This window comes from Pipra filicauda, unplaced genomic scaffold (assembly GCF_003945595.2).
Source record: "Pipra filicauda isolate LSUMZ 115617 unplaced genomic scaffold, ASM394559v2 scaffold140_size2443280_pilon, whole genome shotgun sequence".
Taxonomy (NCBI): domain Eukaryota; kingdom Metazoa; phylum Chordata; class Aves; order Passeriformes; family Pipridae; genus Pipra; species Pipra filicauda.
The window spans coordinates 2,216,488-2,236,288 of record NW_024103885.1 but is presented as its reverse complement, the minus strand read 5'-3'; the positions used below and the strand labels follow the sequence as shown (position 1 = coordinate 2,236,288).

Below are 19,801 nucleotides of genomic sequence, written 5' to 3'. Positions count from 1 at the left end.
ATGTCAGTATTCTATAGGGTCTGTAATCTGGATTCCCAAAATCCCAGAGGGAGAAAAGATGGTATCATAACATGTTCCTCCATGGAAATTTTAATATTTCATATTTTTACTTTAATTTGAATTTGAATGAAGCTAAAAGCTAAACAAGAAGAATTCCCTGTAAAACTGGAAGTCTCCATTTGTATCCACTTCTGGTTACCAAAATACGAGGAAAGCAGGAAATACACAACATAATGTTTTCTTTCATTTGTTTTAACCTACTTATTTTCCTTCATGTCTGAAGCAGTTTTGCCCATACTTTTTATACTTACAAGCCAGAGATGTACAGAACTCATTCAGATTTAGGCTGCATGTATTTTCTCTCTTTTAAAAATGTAGGATAATTTTCTCTAAGATTGCCCCCATCCATCCACTTTCTGCTCTTCCTGCTTTCTGCACATATACTCACTTAAGCAGACTCAACCTGAACTAATTCAAATACAGTTATAAAACTTTCAGAAAATGTAATTTAATACAAATGATAGAAAGGATTTTTTACAGGAGAAATACAGTAATATTCCACAATTTTTATATTATCTGAAATAAGCAGCATCTTAATAAATGTTACTATTAATGAGCAAATTTTGAATACTTCTAGATATTGTGTGTACAGATGCCTACCTATTACTTGTAAGAGCAAGCAGTGAATACTTTTCGTATCAGTAACTTTATTCATTAAATGCCCTTAAATATATTTTGCTTTCTTTCTGCTATCTGGATTTTTGTGTTTGATTCATTTACTCTTTAGAAGGTGTTATTGATAATATAAGGAAAAGAACAAAGCCCTGTGGTGAGACTTTCTCTGGTCCACGTACCACTTTTAATAATTCGCATTGGGTTTATTTTCCTCATGCGAGAGGAAAAACAATATTATAATTAACAAAATTATTAGTATCTATTCAAAATAACCTGCTATAAATAATGTACTGATCTATTTAATTTAGCTGTAAAAATAAAACCAGTTTTCCACAAATTTAAAAAAAAAATTACTTTTTTTTTTCTCTCTTTGTTTTGAATGGCTGGGGCTTATTACAAAAGATTCATGACAATCTCCTTTGAAGAGGATTGGAACATAGAAGAATGTACACTATAAGGTCTAGTTTAATACCACAATATTACCTATATTTTGTGGTACTGCTAACACGAGAGAAGTGCTTTGAAACATCCTCTTTGAAAGTCAGCAGCTGGCATTTGAATGAGACAAGAAAATAATGCCCATATTCTTCACTGATGACTAATGTTCTTTTTCCAGTCCATCTCATATCATTTTAGTCACTGTATTTGTTTTTTTATATTTGGAAGGAGATGACATTAGCTTGCATTTGAGGGTAGCCTAGCATTTTGGCAACAGTAATTATAATCAAAGAAGGATTATTTGTATTGATATAGATAGGGAGGGGCCTAACACGACTGCTTTTGAACATCTCTCTGCTTAGAAGTGCTATTTTCAAGTGGAGTCTACTCAGACTAATAGTTCAGTTTTACAAAGAGTAATTGAGAACTGATCATGAATAAAGGCAGTGCACCAATAATTTTTCACTCTTTGCAGTAATATGTAATATCCCTATGCTTATCTCGAATAGTAAAAACCTTAAAATTTATCTCCTAGATGCAACTAGAAAAGTTATGGCAAACCTAAACTCAATTAAATTTGACAAAATATTTGAGGGAGTTTCCCCTTTATTTTAATAGCTTTTTCTAGTGTTCTGAAATGAAGTTATTATGCATGATAAAAAACTTTGGTGGGAGAAAAATATAAATATAGCTCAGATTTGTTTGAAAAGAAAATGCAAGAGCTCACCCTGGAAAGCTACACTCAAGAGCAATGAGCAGGCATGCTATGTTTCCAGCAGATAAGGAGAGATTTGGCTCTGGAATTTTTTGGACCTATGCAGATACCTCTGTATGAGCTCTCATAATCCATACCACTTAAATCATGCCCGTCCTGTACCATCATCTCTGTATATTAAACACAGATGCTATATAGCATATTTAAATCTGCCTTTACATTCATAGTGTCTAACACTAATTGTCTTGGCTTTATTCTTGCAGCAAAACCATCCTGCTGTTACATGCACTTCTGTGCATATAAAACTTTAAAAGAAATTAGTTCATTTCTGAGTTGTATGAATAAGCAGGGATGAGGTTCCCTTAGGTTTTTGCAGTCTGTATCTTGACAAAGAAGCTGTTTATGGAAAGAATAACATATAAATGCTGACAGGAAGTGCCTCTGGGGAATGCCATGTGCCTTCAGACGTAGTGGTGCACTGCTCCTAAGTGTATTGTAGATCAATAAAATATATTAAGTAAGCCATCTTAGTTGAATTGTGAAGGAAAACCACACACACGCACACAGAGTAATATGGGGAGGAGATAGAAGGAATGAGACATTTTAATAGAAATATAACATCTGAAGCAGAAATGGGCTTTTTTTTAGACAACATCCAGTGCACATGATTTGAGGAAACATAAGGTTGGCATGTGTACAGATAAATAAAAGATGAAGGATTTCTAGGATTTAACAAAGCTTGTTGGTTTTACTCCTTTGGTTTTAAAATCTTTCAGACTTGGTATAAGAAAGTTCTTGCTTATACAGATAATTCATAGACATGTGCACACAGACTATCTAGAAAATATTCTTTAAAATTTTCTAATGAATAATAATGATAAAGACAGAAAAATACCATTTAAATTATTCACTTACAGTGATGACACTGAACACAAAATCTGAATTAGAAACTAAATATGTATGGTATAAATTAAAACCTCATCCACATACAATATAATGTGTGTTTCTAATCAATAATGACTCTTAATTTTATTTTAAAATATAGTAGAAAAAACACAGCATTTTTGCTGTTTTGAATAATGAAAGCTGCTTTGATGCATTTGCATGTTAGATAACACAATTTTGGGATAAATATATGCTATTTCCTTAGAATCTGAATCCTTTAATATATTGCCAGTTTAACATCCTTTTCAACCTTTTTCAAGCAAAGTAAATGCCATGCTTTCAATAAATGGATATAAGAATATGTGCCCTGAATCCAAGAACTCCCGCTCTCACTGTGTGCTCTTTTCTCTCACCGTGTGTCTCTGCTGGATAACTTTATCCATACAAGTAAATAATTATGATGTTTGCATTCTAAGCATCCCTCTGTCCTCATTAGGTATCTTTTTTTGTCTCTCACCTGCTCCTATCTGTGGTTTATGATACCGTCTCACTGTGGTGTGCTTATATTAAAGCCACTGTGCTGGAACTGAATTCACCAAGTAAAATCTCCAGAATCTCTGACAGAGCCCCACTGACTTTTCTCAAACTTGCAAGGGCAAACTCATGTTCTGATCTCAATGTAAAGTTCAATTGCAAGAGAAAAACAATGGATCATAAAATAAAACCAGAACACTCGAGAGAAGATACTGTTCTTAGAAATTTCATTTTCTCCACTGGATTGGAATAAGGAAGAAATAGGGAGGCAAATCCATCCAAGAAAACAGAGGTATACTCAGTAGCGGAGCTCAGGAAGATAATGGATGCAGCTTTAGCTGAATAGGATCTTGGGCAGCTTATGGAGAGAGAAACTCTCCCCTGGAGGTGATAAAGAGGACCTGCATTAACATTCTACTCTGAATCACCATCTGCAGGAGTCTGATTTTTAGTGACTGTGTAGGGAGCCTAGGGAAACCCGCCAACTCACTTAGCTATCAAAGTGAAGTACCTGAAGTCAGCTGATGTGAAGTTTTAGGTTGCCTTCCTCTCTTATTACTGGTTCTCACAAAAAAAACCCCGAGACAAATTGGACTACTGGTCATTGCAGATATCCATGTGTAAACAGTACAAAAATGCAGTGCACCTGTTCATTTTCCATTGTGCAGGGTTGTGGTGTTCCTGCTGTGCCTCTCTCCCTCAAACATCACTGCCAGATATCCCATGACTGGTCTCCCCCCAGGGTTTGTCCTCTGGGCTGAGCTGTCTACCTCAGCCTTACCCACTTCAGTCAGAGCATTTTTATCCTCATCATCTAGACTAAGGAACCTGTATTCCTTTGAACTACTCACCAGGTAGATGTTTTCATTGCTCTGCAGGATAATTTTGTGGATCATGCTGTAATCAAAGCATGCAGTTTAACTCTTAATCACAAAAAGAGAGTTTCTTAAATTTTATGTTGCAGCTATGAAAGAATCCCATTTGCTTTCCAAGCATTTCTGTACAGTTAAATGGCATTACCATTCCTCTGTGGATGAAACAGTTGTTTCATAAATACATGCTATGGAACTTTGAAAAGGAAAGTTGGCTAAGAAAAGTTGGACCGATGAAAACTAGGTAATTTATGACAGTCCATTTTTGTATTCATTTCTGTATTCACTAATCTGTGGAAAAAAGGTGCAGAACACTCATGCCTATTTATGACTTGGTAATTGTGCTTTCCAAATTTTATTCTTCAAAGTATTTTTTCCACTTCTCTTTGGATAATAAAAGTCTTAATGGTGGTGAATAGTTTACGATAAGGATGACTATCTTGAACTGCTGTTTCTCTGATCAGCGACAAATAATCAATTCATTTGAAAATATGGTAGTAAGAGAGGTTATATCCCACGTGGTGACTAATCAGGTAAAAATAATGCAGTTAAACAGTCTATTTAAGAGATTGAAATTAGAATTATACATCAGTGGCTTTAGTGCACCTCATTTTGGGTGAAGAATCATAGAATTGGTTTGGGTTGATAGCAAGTTTAAAGATCATCTAATTCCAACCCCCCTTCCATGGGCAGGGAACCTTTCACTGGTCCGTATTTCTCAAGGCCCTATCCAGTCTGGCCTTGAACACCTCAAGGAGTAGGACATCCACAACTTCACTGGGCAGCCTGTTTCAGTGCCTCACCACCCTCACAGTAAGGAATGTCTTTATATCTCTAATATCTAATCTAAATCCACTCTCAGTTTAAACCCATTTTCCCTTATTTAGGAGGGCACTACATGCCCTCCTAAAAAGTTGCTCTCCCTCTTTTTCATAAGCCCTGTCTAAGTACTGGAAGGCTGCTATGAGGTCTTCCCAGAGCTTCTCCAAGCTGAACAATCTCAGCTCTCCAAGCCTGTCTACACAAGAGAGGTGCTCCATCTCTTTGATCATCTTTGTAACCATTCTCTGGACTCGCTTCAACAGGTAGGAAAGTGGACAGAGAAAAGAGAAAAACAATCTAAAGACAAACAATGTGTGGCTCCATTCAAGTTAATGATTGAGCTGTTGAGAGTTTGTTCAGGTGGGACCAACAAAGTGGCCATGTAAAGTCTGGCCCCTTTCCAAGGGTGGAAAGGAGCAGATGCCCAGGGAAGATCCAATCACAGCAAGCATGGAGTAATGTTTCCTTCAGTTTTCATACGTTAGCAGCTGAGGGACTTCTGGATAAAGAGCTGGTATCCCCATGTTTAACAACTATCACCATGTTTCTTCCATTAGTCCACCCAATCATTTTTTGACTGAATGAGAGTGTTCATATTTGGCCAGAAGCATGGGCATGGTGTCATAGCATCATGACTCTGACATACTGTCATGGTTTTGAGCATGGCTGTCCTTGGTGTTTCACCCCCCACTGGAGTGACTTAACCTGAGAAAGCCCAGAGTGACTGAGTGGGCATGGGCTGATGGCTGTACAGGGATGTCCCTGTCTTTAAGAGCTGGAAATGGGACCTGAGTGCTCCTAACCTCTTAGGTGAATACTATAGGGTCACTCCAGTGCTTTGTTAACTCCCTCTAGGATGTTAAAAGAGGAGCATGTTCCCCTTCCTTCCTCTCAGAGTATGAAGTTGATACCCCAAAGGTCAGGACATTATTCTATGATTCAGGTTAACCTGCCTCTGCTAGAGGAGGGAAATGAATTTTTTATGACTCACTCAGTCTTTTTTTTTTAAATACCTAGACATCATTTTGTGGATGGTGTTTAGGCTGCTAAATCATTTTTTCTTTATATCATTCTATTACCTATATTATGTTATTACCTTGAATATCATGCAGACTCTGGTAAGTACCTGCGGTTTTAGGGCATCTGAGTTTAAGAAAAGGTCATCAGTAAAACTCAGATGAGTTCTCAGAAAAAGAAAAGCCTCTGACCTAGATCCAGCCTACTTGCTTTGACACCGAGGTTTGTTCTTTTCATAGAGCCAAAATAGATTTTCAGCTGCAGAACTACTACTTCCTGCTGTCACTTCTTAATAAAACAATGCACAGCTTTTTGTAGGACATAGTTTCATCCATTTAATAAAGGATTATGATTTACCAAAAAAGCAGACCAGCCTCTTGAGGGTTCAGATATCTAGTAAGGTAATTTCCTGTAGAACTGTAAACTGAACTAGATGCAGCCTAAAGTCTCAAAGACGTCAGGTTAGGAAATATATCAAAAAACTGACAAGAAAAGTACCAGATAATTTAAAAAAAATGCTTAAAACCAGCACTGGTCCTCTGCCTTAAAAAATACGTTACTTGAAGAGAAATAAAACATGGTAAAGATTGTATCCTTAGACTAAGCAGAAAAATATTTGAATTAGCCTATGTGGTACCAAGCATCACTTTACTGGGTAAAAAATCGTGTTTTTTAAAGCACGGGATTCAGGAACTCCTGAATCCCAGTTCGAACCCTTATGCTGATTCTCTCTGTCAAAGTAGCATTGGTTAACCTTGATTCATTTTTAAGCAGATTAAAGCATATTCAGACTCTTTATGAGTGGATTATATTAGACCATTTTAATCTACTGTAATCCACTATTTTTATCTTTTTTTTTTCCTAAGGACACATTCTTACAAATATTTACAAAAAAAATGTATTTAGCTAGAGTTTACCTCTGTATAGAAGAAGGATGGAAGTGTTTCTTGCAAAATCAGATTTTGAATGTTTTGAGATGTTCTTAGTGAGAAAGCATGGGGAAACTATTATTTTGTGCATATCTGTCTGTGTACTTTTCAAGTTATGTATCAAATTTGCCAAGCCATTTCCTAGTGATAGCCTTTTCTGCCACTTGTGAAGTTAGTTGTTTCCTTCCTTTTTCAGTGTAGCTTAAAATCACTTTCATTCAAAGAGTATGGTGATAGCATTCAAAAAGCTCAATGTCCACTCCCAAATCCATATGATTTTCATTTGTCATTTTATTTGGGATTGGATGCTTCACATAGTTTGCTGTCTAGTCTGAGTTGTTCACATAATAGACAGGTGCAGTTCCTTCAGCTAAGTTCCTTTTCCTAAATTGGTTGCAAATATTGTCTGTGATGGTGGAGATTCTTCCTAACAATCTTCAGTAAAGCAGTACACTGTGGAGTCATGAGTCAGGTTTATGTCACTTCACTCCTTCAGCTGTTTCCCAGAAATGCTCTATATTAAACCCACATTATCATCTGCCTATTCTTGACTATCAGATAGCCACTGTTGAAAATTCAAAGCTTTTCTCAGTGATTGGATTATAAAAGCATTTCATAAATGGTTTGATTCAATACTCGAGGCTTGTTTAATAAACTGTTTTACATCATATCCAGCTCCTTTCATCAAATGAAAAGAATAGAAAAGATAGATATGTTGTCTTTAGTTGCACACTGAGTTTTTACCTCTCCTGAACAGTGCTATTTCATGAAAAAGGTTTCTCATTGAAAATTCTTCCTGTTGTAGTTTTTTTTTCTTTTCTTGTAAGAAAGTTTTTGTTTCCAGGATGCAGTGAAATTATGTTTACTAAAAAGCTGTAGATACACTTGTTTTAATCACTTATTGTGACCACACAGTACTTGTGATTACAGCATATTTTCCCATTGGCAGACAATGTGTATCTGTTCCAGTCAGTTCCTTGTAAACTATGGTACTTAAGTTTATTACAAGATCAAAAATCAGAGTGATTTGAATGTCAATCAAACTATGGTACTTAAGTTTATTACAAGATCAAAAATCAGAGTGATTTGAATGTCAATCAAACTTTGTGTGCTATGAGATTAGGAAACAAAAGCTGTCTTGATCAGATTTTTTGATTACTTGATAAATTTCAAAAAAAAGGTCTCAAAGAACTTTGTTCAGCATAGAATGGCATGGTAACATCTGCCATTTCAGCAGTACACATTTGTAAAAACTTTTTTCTTTAATATTTTGTAATAATGACACTGATTTCAAATGCAGTGAAAAGGAATGCTCTACAGAAGCAGTAATTTTTGCTAAAGATGATGCCACCTAATAAGTTTGAAAAAAAGATGTATATAGCCAAAACCTAGAGCCAATATCCCTCTTGCTGAAGCAGTTCACATCCTGTGAGAGTCCTTAAAGGAACTGAAACACAAATCCTTTAAAAATGCCTGATTTCTTCCCTACATTCTGATCGCACTTTTCCAGAAGATGGGCAAGAGATGAAAGGTACAATTTGGAAAAATTCTTTTAACTAGTATTCATCCATTAGTTTGTCACTGACTGACATGGGGAATGCACTGATACTGATAGATTAAGCGTGCTCAGGTAAGTTTTCTCTCCTGGAAGTCTGTTGCTTCCACAACCTGCTTCTGTAAAACTGGACTTCTTAGTTACCAAGGCAAGGTAAACCTGTGCTAACTCTCAGATTGGTTCGGGAGCTGTTTTGGAGGGTATTAATTAGCTTGAGCCAAACCCACAATTTTCTGAAAAAGTACAAGTGTAGGCAATCAAATTCCCCGAAGGCAAAAGTTTCCTAGCATTGTTAAATTTTCACATGGGAAAAATGGACAAAGGTCGTACTTTTCACATTTTACTTTAAACTTTATAAAAGTTTTCTAATGTCTTTGCAAGCTGAAATGCCCATAAAATTCTTATTAAAGTAAATCTTTGTAATGGACTGTTATATTACTTGGGATTCATGCATCACAAACTTTTTTTCAGTCATCTGTGTTCAGTTAAGGGAGCACAGTGACCAGGTAAAAGGATGAATCAGAATGAGCTGAGTCACAGGCAGAAGAATAAAGTATTTTTCACATAAGATTTAATTTATTATTTTGTGTTTGTATATGTACAGCTGTAGAATCTCACGATTGTATTTCTAGTCAAAGATAAAAATAATGATGAACAGTACTTAGGAGTGTACAGGGAAGCCTCCTCTATGAGATTCTTTGCATATCTTCTTATGTGAACCATCCTTTTGAATGCAATGGGCCTATTAGTTGGAATATAATAACTCAAATACATGTGAAAGAGCAGGCTGTGCACATAACCCAAATATCTGCTGTTCTGTTGCTGTTTATGAATTGTCATGCTGATTCTACAATGAAAATTATTTATCCTTACCTCAAAAAGGTGATCATAAGTAGATATTCTGGCTACTTGCTTTTAATAGGGGAATATATGAGCAGGTAAATATCTGGGGTTTTTTACATCAAGAAAATAATCAAAATAAAAAGAAAGATCTGTTCTGCTACATTGTTTTTGTTTGATGGCTAGTGCCAAAAACATAGCACCAAAAAATGAACAAGCTGTAATGACAGACAAGTCACGTATCTCTGAACAGAGTAAATATATAATATTTAGTCATTACTTCTCCAGTCAAACTTCTTTTCCCATGGAACGCAATGCCAAACACTTTCTAATTTTTTTCTGCTAGTACTGCTCTTGAAAGTATATGCTGAGTCACTTGCACCATCTGTTATCTGTGCACATATCAGCAGAGAGAAAATGTTGAGAAGTTTCTGAAGACATCTGCTTGTTTCACTGAGCTTACCAATTCAGGTTTTTTTTCCTTAAATCGTATGTACTTACACACTTCCTAAAATATACTCTTCTTTCTTGCACTTCTTAAGAATTTGAGAACAGCAAAATTTTTAGTCTTCCAAGTCTCATCCCACCTTGCCTTTGTTTACTAGTTTTAGAAAACAAATTATATTTAGTAAGAATAGCTGTGATAAGAAGTAGAGGTTTTACAGGGTAGTGCACTATGGCATGAGTTTTGAAACAGTAAATATTGCACAACTTTCCCATTGGCCAACTTGATCATTCATTGTGAAATTCAAAGAACTTCTTAAAAGATGAAATGCTGAGATGGTATTTTGCTGCGATTTCCTGTCTGAGATTTTAACTAATGTGTAATTCTAAGGTACTGTATGATACCAGAGGCAGAAAATTATTTAGCCTACTGATGGAAAAGTATATGAACTATAAATCTATATCAAAATGTATATATAGATTACTTCTTTGTGTTTTCTTCAACTTTTGAAGCCCCACCCCTAATTTTACATTTATTTTGTGCAGTAACTTCCTGTGGCAATGCTAAAACCAGAGGGCTTACTTACGGAATGTCCAGCTGCCTCCACGGTCATAAATTAAAAGTGCCCACTTTTGATGGACAGCATGGTAGAAATGGTTTAGGAGCTACCTACTATGTCCATAGTATTAATCTTGGTTTGGTTTTGGCACAGGGCAAGCTCATGCCAGCTGCCTACAAGGAATGGTTCCTCACCTTACACCCACTCTAAAGTAGACCTGCTGTTGTTTGGGAGAGTGTTATGTGGCCACCATGCCACACGCCCTGGGCACTTCTAACAGTAAAACTATGTGGACCAAATTCTAGAGCTTGGAAATGCCATGTGCTACTTTTTAATTTACTAGGATAGACAATAACTACCTATATCCTATGAAGACCTTTCTTCAGATGTCACTTACTTTCAGAAGAACCCAAGGACAATGGTTGGCATTGAATGAATGTGTCTGAGTGATAATAAGGCAAGCTCCTTTGGATAGGGACAAGCTACTTCCACATTTCTACTACGATTTTGAAAGATAGAGTGAGAATGAGTTCAAGATCCTTGTAGAAACCATTTAACTTAATTATTAAGTCAATCTTTGCTGCATGATTGTAAAGCATGCCCTTGCAAACTGACAGGACCATTTCTGTGACACCTGCAGTGACTGTGATGTGAAAGAAAAAAGGAACTAAAGCAAAAATGGGGAAACCATTACTGTTTGCAATAGTCTCCTTAGTACAAGATTTCTAAATCAATTTATATCTCAGTGCAAGGATATGGCTGAGGGAAGATAAGCTGTGCCTGAGAGAATGACTACAATATGGGAGTGGAAAAAATTTCCTGATGAAAACCTCCATAGACTACAGTAAAACACAAAACCCTTTCCTAATCCACTGAGAAAAATAATTTGCCTTTTATTGTTGTTCCTTAGAAGGTGCCATGTGATCTTTCTGTGATTTATTTCTTTTGAGCTGAAAAGTTAATATTACAAGCAGATATTTGTAGGAGTCTTGTATGAAATTATGGGACAAACCATAGCATTCTATGGTGAAGGAAGAGTCTGAGAAACAGATTTTTAAGAATCAGAAGCACCCTGTAATTAATATATTCTTCAGGATAACTGCAAAGATAATGTATATACTTATAGAACTAATTGCAAATGATCAGTGACCATTGCTTTCATAAATGTGAGGATTTCCTAATGTAATCAAGCTAGATTATGTAACCAAACCTTGGATAAATAGCTTTGGTATTTCTCACAATTACAGTCTTTAACAGTTTTTTCAAATTGATGTCATTACATTTAAAACTTTTTAAACTGATTACTGCTAATCTGGAAACAGTGATCAACCCATCATCAACTAAGAGTTAAATGCCCTTTTTTATTAATTACTAGTTGGTTTTTTCAGCTCATAGAAGTTTGTGGTTTGCTTTTTAAAAAAAAAAACATGCAAAAATATACATTAAAATCAGAATGTGACTATTTGCTGGAACATTTAATGTGTATTTATGTAAATATTAATATTTAGGGTTATAGTATATATATTATATTATATTATATGTATTACATAAAGAAAAGCTGACTGTGTAAAAACAGGATATTTTATTTTATAGAATGGGCTTCTATTAACTCAGGAATATTATCTGTGAATGTGTTATGTAAAAATCTCCTTATGATGCAGGTGCAAAACTGCTTCTTATTAAAAAACTAAAATATCACTGTAGGCTAGTAGCAGAGGAATGGCCACACCTCACTTTTGTACAGCAAAGAGCAGCATATCGGAACAAAGTTGTGGAAAATTCCAACCTCCCACAATGAAACAAAGTTAGAGTTAGTCCTGCCAAACCCTTAGGTTATACAACACAAATGGGAAAATAATTAAATAATTATTATTTAATTTAGTAACATTGGTTGTAACATCCGTGATGTATAGGATTTGACATTAGAATCAATGTTTTTTTAAGTGGTTTATATATGGAATAAATCATTGAACAACACAAGTAACTGTACTGAAATCTGTACCCTCCACAATGGCATTTGTTGAACATGATTTAAAAAAAAATCCCCATACAAACTAAAAAGACCAATGTTTGCAACTGGTTATATAAGAACCGATGGATTATTAAGGAAAAGAAACAAAAAAGTATTGGCAAGTATTTTCAGCAACAAGATCCTCAGATAAATCAAAGTTGAATTCAAATGCTTTTTCACTAGCTTTTGGGGCTTTTTTGTCCTCCTTCTAAAGCCTACCTGAGAACCAGCTGCTCAGGGTCACCCATTCACAAATTTCTGAAATGTGCCTAGCCTGTAACAAGGTCTCTAACAAACTACACAGTAACAGCTGATGCTGCTTGTATAACAAACTGGCCATTTGAGATAGCTTTGACCTCTGCTTTGGATTCAGATCCAGTCCTGACTGACTGAAATGCTGGATCACACTTTGGCTGATATAGGTACATACACATATAAAGGCAGCTATGCAGTTAAACATGTTTGTTTATTTTGTTGTACATTTTCATTTTTTTCTTCTGTCATTACAGCTCATTTATTCTCTCACAGTACTTCTTAAGTAGTATTTATTTTCCACTTGCCTTGTTACACTGTTAGGAGGCAACACTCTTTGTGTTTTCTTTATTCCTGCTTCTTCTCCACTTCCGTTTTCTTATTCTTTCCTGAGACAATGGTATTTTACTCATAACTGTGATTCACAGACTTGGAAAGTACCTCAGTCATGAAATAAAATCCACCAGTGTTTGGATTACCTCAAAGACTTTAATGTAAAAATATAATTTGATAGGAATTATTGTAATTGAGATTTATCACACCAAAGGTATGATAGAAAATATTCATAGAGGATGAAGATCAGCTTTTATTTTTGTTAATATTTATAATAGTTATGCTGAAAAATACAGTTAAGGATCAAGATCCACTGTAAAGAGCCCTGCAAGAACTGACAGTTTGAGCTTACAGCCTCATGAATACTGTGACTTTAATAATGCTACTTGTAGCCTTAAAAAGACCTAGATATATTTCTTCTAGCACTCACTTTATTGTTTTTCCCATTATAATCTATATAAAGATGCAACTGCTAGAGAATTTGATATGAGTCTTGGGGAATTTGCATTAAAATACCTGCAGTGACCCACCCAGAAGGCAGGAGTTTCTGTGGTTCTTTCATTTTTTGAGTATTTTTAAAGATCTGAAACAATAGGAAACTTATTTCCTCATTACTCACTGAAACCTACCTGATTCCCAGTTATCTAAGATAATTTTCATTTTAAAAATTTTTTAAGTATAGACATTCAAAACCTATTCCTTAGATGTATTTATGACACAAAATTTTGACTTGTGAAGACAGCAACAGCTCCCAAATCCAAAAAGATTTAACTTACAGAGGAGCCAATAATTTGTAAATTATTACTTGAGTGAATAAATAGTTACTATGTCCTCTTCAGTACAGCTAGTGGCAGCTTTTTTTGTGGTACCAGTTATTTAGGCTAATTGGGGGTCTAGAAAGAGCATTTTAGTAGAGGTAAAGCACAAGGGTAATTAGTAACCTTGGCAAGAGAGCAAGCCTGAAGCTCTTTTAGAAATAAGAGCATTTGAGTAAAGCTTATGTCAGTGGAAGAGAGACATAAATATTAGTATTTAATATATAAATTTTATATATAAATGCTACTCATGATTTTGAGATTCGTTGATGTTAGCAGGATTGTTATTTTTGGTCTTGTATATTAGACCCTATACTGTATAGCTATTTAATCTTTCAAATGTCATCCCAGTTCTTTCTTCTTCATTTCATTATTTTTTAAATTGTTCTCAGTTCTTTTTGTGATAAATACAGTGTTTTCTCATGTGTGCTGCATGCCTGCAAGCACATTTTGTTTCCCTGTTCTTTTTTATTCCTTTGGCAAGAAAAATAGAAAAACTTGACAAGGAGTCCCAGGGCCTCTTGGAATGTGTTAAGGTGTCTCTTTTTCTCTGGGAACAGCCTCTTTGACTTTCTGCTAACACCTTTGCAGTTTTAAAAGCTTGTGAGTGAAGTGTCGTGTCCTAATCTCACAGAGAGAATGGAAAGGGGTAGCTTCACATCAGAAATGCAGGGCCTAGGTATTCACCTTTTTGGGGCGAGGGGCTGAGTTGCACAGAATGTGGCTATGAACACAGATGATGCAGAATAATCAGACATCTTTTTGAGATTATTCTTGTATAAACACAATATTACAAGAAAAAATCAGGATAAGCAGACATCACAAGAAATAATACGGGTTATTTTCTGTCCTTGAAAAGTGAAACAGCTAGTAAGGTGAATGTGGTTGTGTATTAAAATTGACAGTTTCAAAAAGAAAGAAGTAACATAGGCCATAAGAATATGTTCATGCATATTAAAACAAAATACTGCCTTATTGTGCTTGGTAAGTCTGCATGCTCAGCTTTTTCTAATTCATCTGCCATGGACTGTAAAATAAAATTGACCTTTAGTCTCCTTGTAATTAGATTAACACTCATATTTAAGAATACAATCATGTATTAAAAATAGTCAAATTTATTTCATCTCACTGTGCTATTATCTGTCAGAATCCCTGACGCTTTATCTAATGATTAATTTAGAAGGAATATCTCTTCTCAAGCATATAGGATACATCACCAGGCCCTTTTTTCAGAGCCAGCCCACTATACAGGTACAAACATATTTCTCCCTTCAGCTGCTTCCAGGCTCAGCCACCTGTCTCTTTTCTTGCAGAATGATTCCTGGGGAAAGCAGTATTCCTATGCACTCTTCAAAGCCATGAGCCATATGCTCTGCATTGGTTATGGAGCCCGTGCCCCTGTCAGCATGTCCGACCTGTGGATAACCATGTTGAGTATGATCGTGGGGGCTACTTGTTATGCCATGTTTGTTGGTCATGCCACTGCCCTCATTCAGTCTCTGGATTCCTCACGACGACAATATCAAGAAAAGGTAACCCGTTTTCTCATAACTCCTTAAGTTCTGAAACAGATTAATGGAATGTTTTAACTGTGGAAAAGGCTGTATGAGTTTACATGAAATAATCTATTAGTGTCTGAATCCTGTGGCAGATGTCATTGAATACAAAGGATTTCAGAAGACTCCATAAACTCAATATATTTCTGCATGACTCCAGTTTCCTTAGAAAGTAAAATGTTCTCCGTGTTCAACTTCCTTTAAACTCTTCCATGAAAACTCAATTTCCCTGGTTCAGACTGTGCTTTGTACCCCTATGCTACACTCTGTAGGTACTTGATCTAGGTAGCTTGGAGCAAGGGCCTTGAGCTTGGTAGCATGGCCATGTCTGTACAATTTTCTGTTATTCCTTTGGAGTGCAGTTCAGGGATCACCTAGGACATGTCAAAAGAATGTCCTTTAAATGACAACAAGACCAAATCAATTAGTTTCATTTGTAACTTCCTCAGAGAAGTGCTCAGAAGAGGCCTTCGTTTGCCTTGTAACAAATTGCCTTGTATTTTTTACATGTGAATCCATGACCTGTAAGGTTCTCTCCAAGGTCAAAAAGAACAGTGGCCAAAAGGTAGAAAAGTAGAGAGAGATTGGTAGAAGCGAGTTCTTTATGAAACAGGAAGAAAAAGGTTGTTTGAGTCCATGTAAGTAAGACTGGAATTAAAGAGACAGGAATGGGTACAGGGTAGGAACTTTCTGTAATAAGTAGTAATTAATGCTGTCAGGATAATAAAAATCAGAGACAAATGTGAATGAAGGTATGAAACTAGGAGTTAAGACTAGGAATGATGGCATAAGGAAGAAAGGATCAGAATGAACCTCAGCCAGGGACAATAAGGATGTGTGGAATTACTGAGGTGCTTAAAAGATGACAAAATTTGCTATTATAGAAAATGGGAAACTGGACAGGCCATGCCAGGGGAGAGGTCAGCTGAGCAATGTAGTGAAATCAGAGTTCACGTCAAAAAAGAAGAAACACAACCTGAGCGATAGTATTTGGCATATGTCCATAACAAAGGCCAGAAAGGCAAACTGGGCAAAAAACAGTGTGATGTAATGCACACCTGGGGGAGAAACCTGGCAGATAGAGAATAGAGAAGAGAGTGACCCTGGCATATGCCGAGTATGAAGAGAAATGACCTGAATTTGCTGGACAAGAAGGAGAGAAAACTGAAAAAAATATTTGGGTTGGATGGATCGGGGCATTTTCTTTACAGGGAGGCAAAGAGGAAGGAAATGAGAGCATGTGGATGAAAAAACAGTTTACATTCAGTTTTGTTAAGCTCAAATTGCAACATGACCATAGGCTCAGTATATGAGAAACAGGAAGAGGTAAGGGATGAGCTGTATATTCAGTGACAGAAAAATTAGCTTGTGGCTGACAAAACAGCTGTTCAAAACAGAAGTTTGCAAGCAAGAAATTTCACACACTGTAGTATCATGAAACATAAGTGAGAATGAGTGGTTTAGAAAGAGAGAATAATTGAGCATTAAAATCCCCAAAAATCTGAGCTGTCGGTGACCATATGAAACCCCCTTATTTCATCTCCATACAACGTCAAGGGCCAATCCATGTAACCCACCTGGCTTGTTGGGTCTATTCTGCCAAGTGAAAGGAAAGTAATTTTACCCAAATGGGACATTTCTAGGGAGCTGTGGGACAGAAACATTATAAGAAGGGACATGAAGTATAACTACAGCTTCATTAGAGTTTAGGGTGAACATACACACACACTATACACAGATGTATGAAATAGAAGAAATGTCACTATCCACCTAAAAACTCATCTTAGTTGTTATCCTCAGACCTTGTTGGCTGCAGCATGGTATCATAATATTTTGAGCATAAGAAATATAGTACATATGTAAATATATCCATATATTGTAAACTGTGCAAAGTAAAGCCAGTTTCATTTGCAGTTTTGGTGTAAATTAAAACCCAGTAGCAGTCAAGCAGTATTGCATTTCTCATGTTTTCTCGCTAACAGCAAGCAAAAGTGTTCGTTTGTTTGTTCTCTGATTTTATAAACACACTTTATTAAACACTAGCATAGAAATATCTGGCATTTTTTAATTCCTTCGATTCTCAACATTTTTATTCCTCTTTTTAGTTTTACTTCTTACTTGTTTCCTGACTTCAGAGGCAAAAAATAGCATGGCATTGACAATCAGAAATGTAAGAAATGATCCAGAAATTGCATGTTTCTAGGTTTTAGAGAAATATTTCTCTTTTGCTGGAAGCCCCTTGTAAGCTAGTTATTATGGGCTAGAGCTAAAGGATGTCTTAATTAAAGAACTTTTTTTCTATTGATTTCTGAGACCCTGAAATTATACATATAATATCAGCTATAACAACTATACAGTCATGTTTGTATATTCTTAATCATTGCTTTATCAGAGTCAAATCATATTTGGAAATAAATTTTTGATTATAGGCTAAAAATTCTAAGCTATTTCTATATATTGCTAATGAGTGTTTTATATTTGTCTTTACTCTGCAAACTAGATAAATAGGTATTTCAAAGATCAGTTTATGCTACCCATTTTATTGGCATATTTTCTAAAGTATTGGCAGATAAAAGTTGCTTATGTTTCACTTATCTGAGATTTGAGAAAAAGGTAAATCAAATCCCCAGCCACTGATTTCAGAGTTTTAATATAATACATTATCTATTTTTTGCCTAATGAATTGCTTTTTTTCTTCATCTGAAATTAAAAAATCAGGAGAGTGAGACTTGTTTTGATTTTTTGGGCTTAAGTTCTAAGATCAACTTCTTTTTTTAGACATATATATCTGTGGTTGTGTATTTCTTGGCTCCACTATTTTTCTTATAAGAATTACAGAAAATAATGTAATTAGCACGAATTGCTAGGCAACATAGAATGATAGTGGAGGTGAAGAAAGAGGTTGTTATTTGATTCTTCTCTGAATAACATCATAAATGTGTCTGTGAAATATAACTAAAAGAAAAGGAAAGTTATGGTCCTTCTCACTGGTCCTTCTCACACTGAAAGCAGCTAGAAGTGAAATATTAGCCCAAATCTTCCTCATTCAGATCCTTCCAAAGCTCAGGGTATGCAAAACTAGAACAGGCATAGTTCAAAATGGAAGAACTAAGCACAGGAAGACAAGAGAGAGTTTTCATGAAGCCAAATATGTCAAACACTTTCTAGGAGTTTGACCCGTCCCAAGGGTTGCATGCTGAGACAAATAAAAATATGATAAGGAAGCAAATATTGCTCCACATCTTTACTGTTATGGGCCAAAGACATAATTTATAAGAGTAATTATAAGCCATCAAATGTAGAAGATGGGCAATAAAATTGTACACCTTGAAGTGGTACAAAAAAGAATGCATTGATACATTCTGGTCACTCTGAGGAAGTTCATATTTTTTTCTACTGAAGTAGTGAAACTGTTCTCCCAGAAAAAAATACCTCTCAGATTTAATACATACCTTAGGTCTTGGTATCAGTTTGTGAAGGCCTAATACCTGACAAAGGAGAAAGATGTCCAAACCAGGTATACTCAATCCATATTCTCTCTTCAGTAAGAAAGTCTGACAGACCATTCTACCTTATAAAAGGACTGAATAAGTCAATAAATCAATGACATCTTAGCACTCTCCTCCCTGGCTTTGATGTAAGTCAAAGATGAATGCAGTAGCAACTATAAGTTATTTTTTAAGTGACAACAGCTCTGACATTTTTTAACATCTAAGGAGTTATCACATCTCAAAGATATTTGCCTTTGCAAAGGTAACATTTATTTGAAAGAATCAGAAATGTGTATGCAGAACTTGTTAACAGTCTAGTGTGAAACAAAGAAGGCAAAATGAACAGTAACTTGACAGGGAGGTGAAGATCATTAGTTAAATATTTCTTCCTTTAGATGTTGGCAGTTCTTAATAGGAAGATGTTCTCCTAATGCTGTGAATGTCATTGAATTATCATGATTGAAGACATTAATATTTTCTCTGTTCCAGTCTGTCATGAGCATAAAGTATCCAGGGACAACAATCTAAGAGAGTCAAGATTTGTAGTAGCATACCGATTGTCTCTAAGCTTAAAGATTTTTAAACTGGTTTTAAAGAATATCAGGTATTAGCTGGGGGTGTTTTATTATTTTAATTAATTTTAGTGATCCATTTTCATTATGTATATTTTGTTTTTTTTCTAGTAGTACTTGAGCAACCAGACAAGGTCTCAAAAACAGAAAAAGAATCAAACCACTTTTAGCAATTGCAAGTAATATAAGAGGCATAATAAATGGTTAATTCAACCATATACATATGAAAGGAAATGTAAAAAAAATTACAGCTGGCTCTGTATAGTGGATGCTGTCACAGTCATGGGAAGGTATGTTAAATCATCACTAAATCTGTGAAAGAATTCTGGGTAAGACATCAACTTCCAATATCCCAAAGGACATCTCCTCCTAACTCCATAATCTGCTTTTATTTTACTGCCTTATTTATGGTCTTTTAGCACATCTTCAGCTAAATAAGTCTAATTCAAAAGGAGAAAAAGACCTAAATATACTTTTATACAGAG

The 19,801-nt window shown here is 35.4% G+C and overlaps 1 protein-coding gene across 2 annotated transcripts in view; it reads left to right on the top strand.

The window, feature by feature from the left end:
- HCN1 (hyperpolarization activated cyclic nucleotide gated potassium channel 1) overlaps positions 1 to 19,801 on the top strand; it is a 202,855-nt gene that overhangs the window by 115,779 nt on the left and 67,275 nt on the right. For both annotated transcript variants that reach the window (XM_039378583.1, XM_039378584.1), the window contains exon 5: positions 15,011 to 15,229. In XM_039378583.1, coding sequence (XP_039234517.1) covers positions 15,011 to 15,229 — 219 coding nt within the window. The remainder of the gene's footprint in view (positions 1 to 15,010; positions 15,230 to 19,801) is intronic.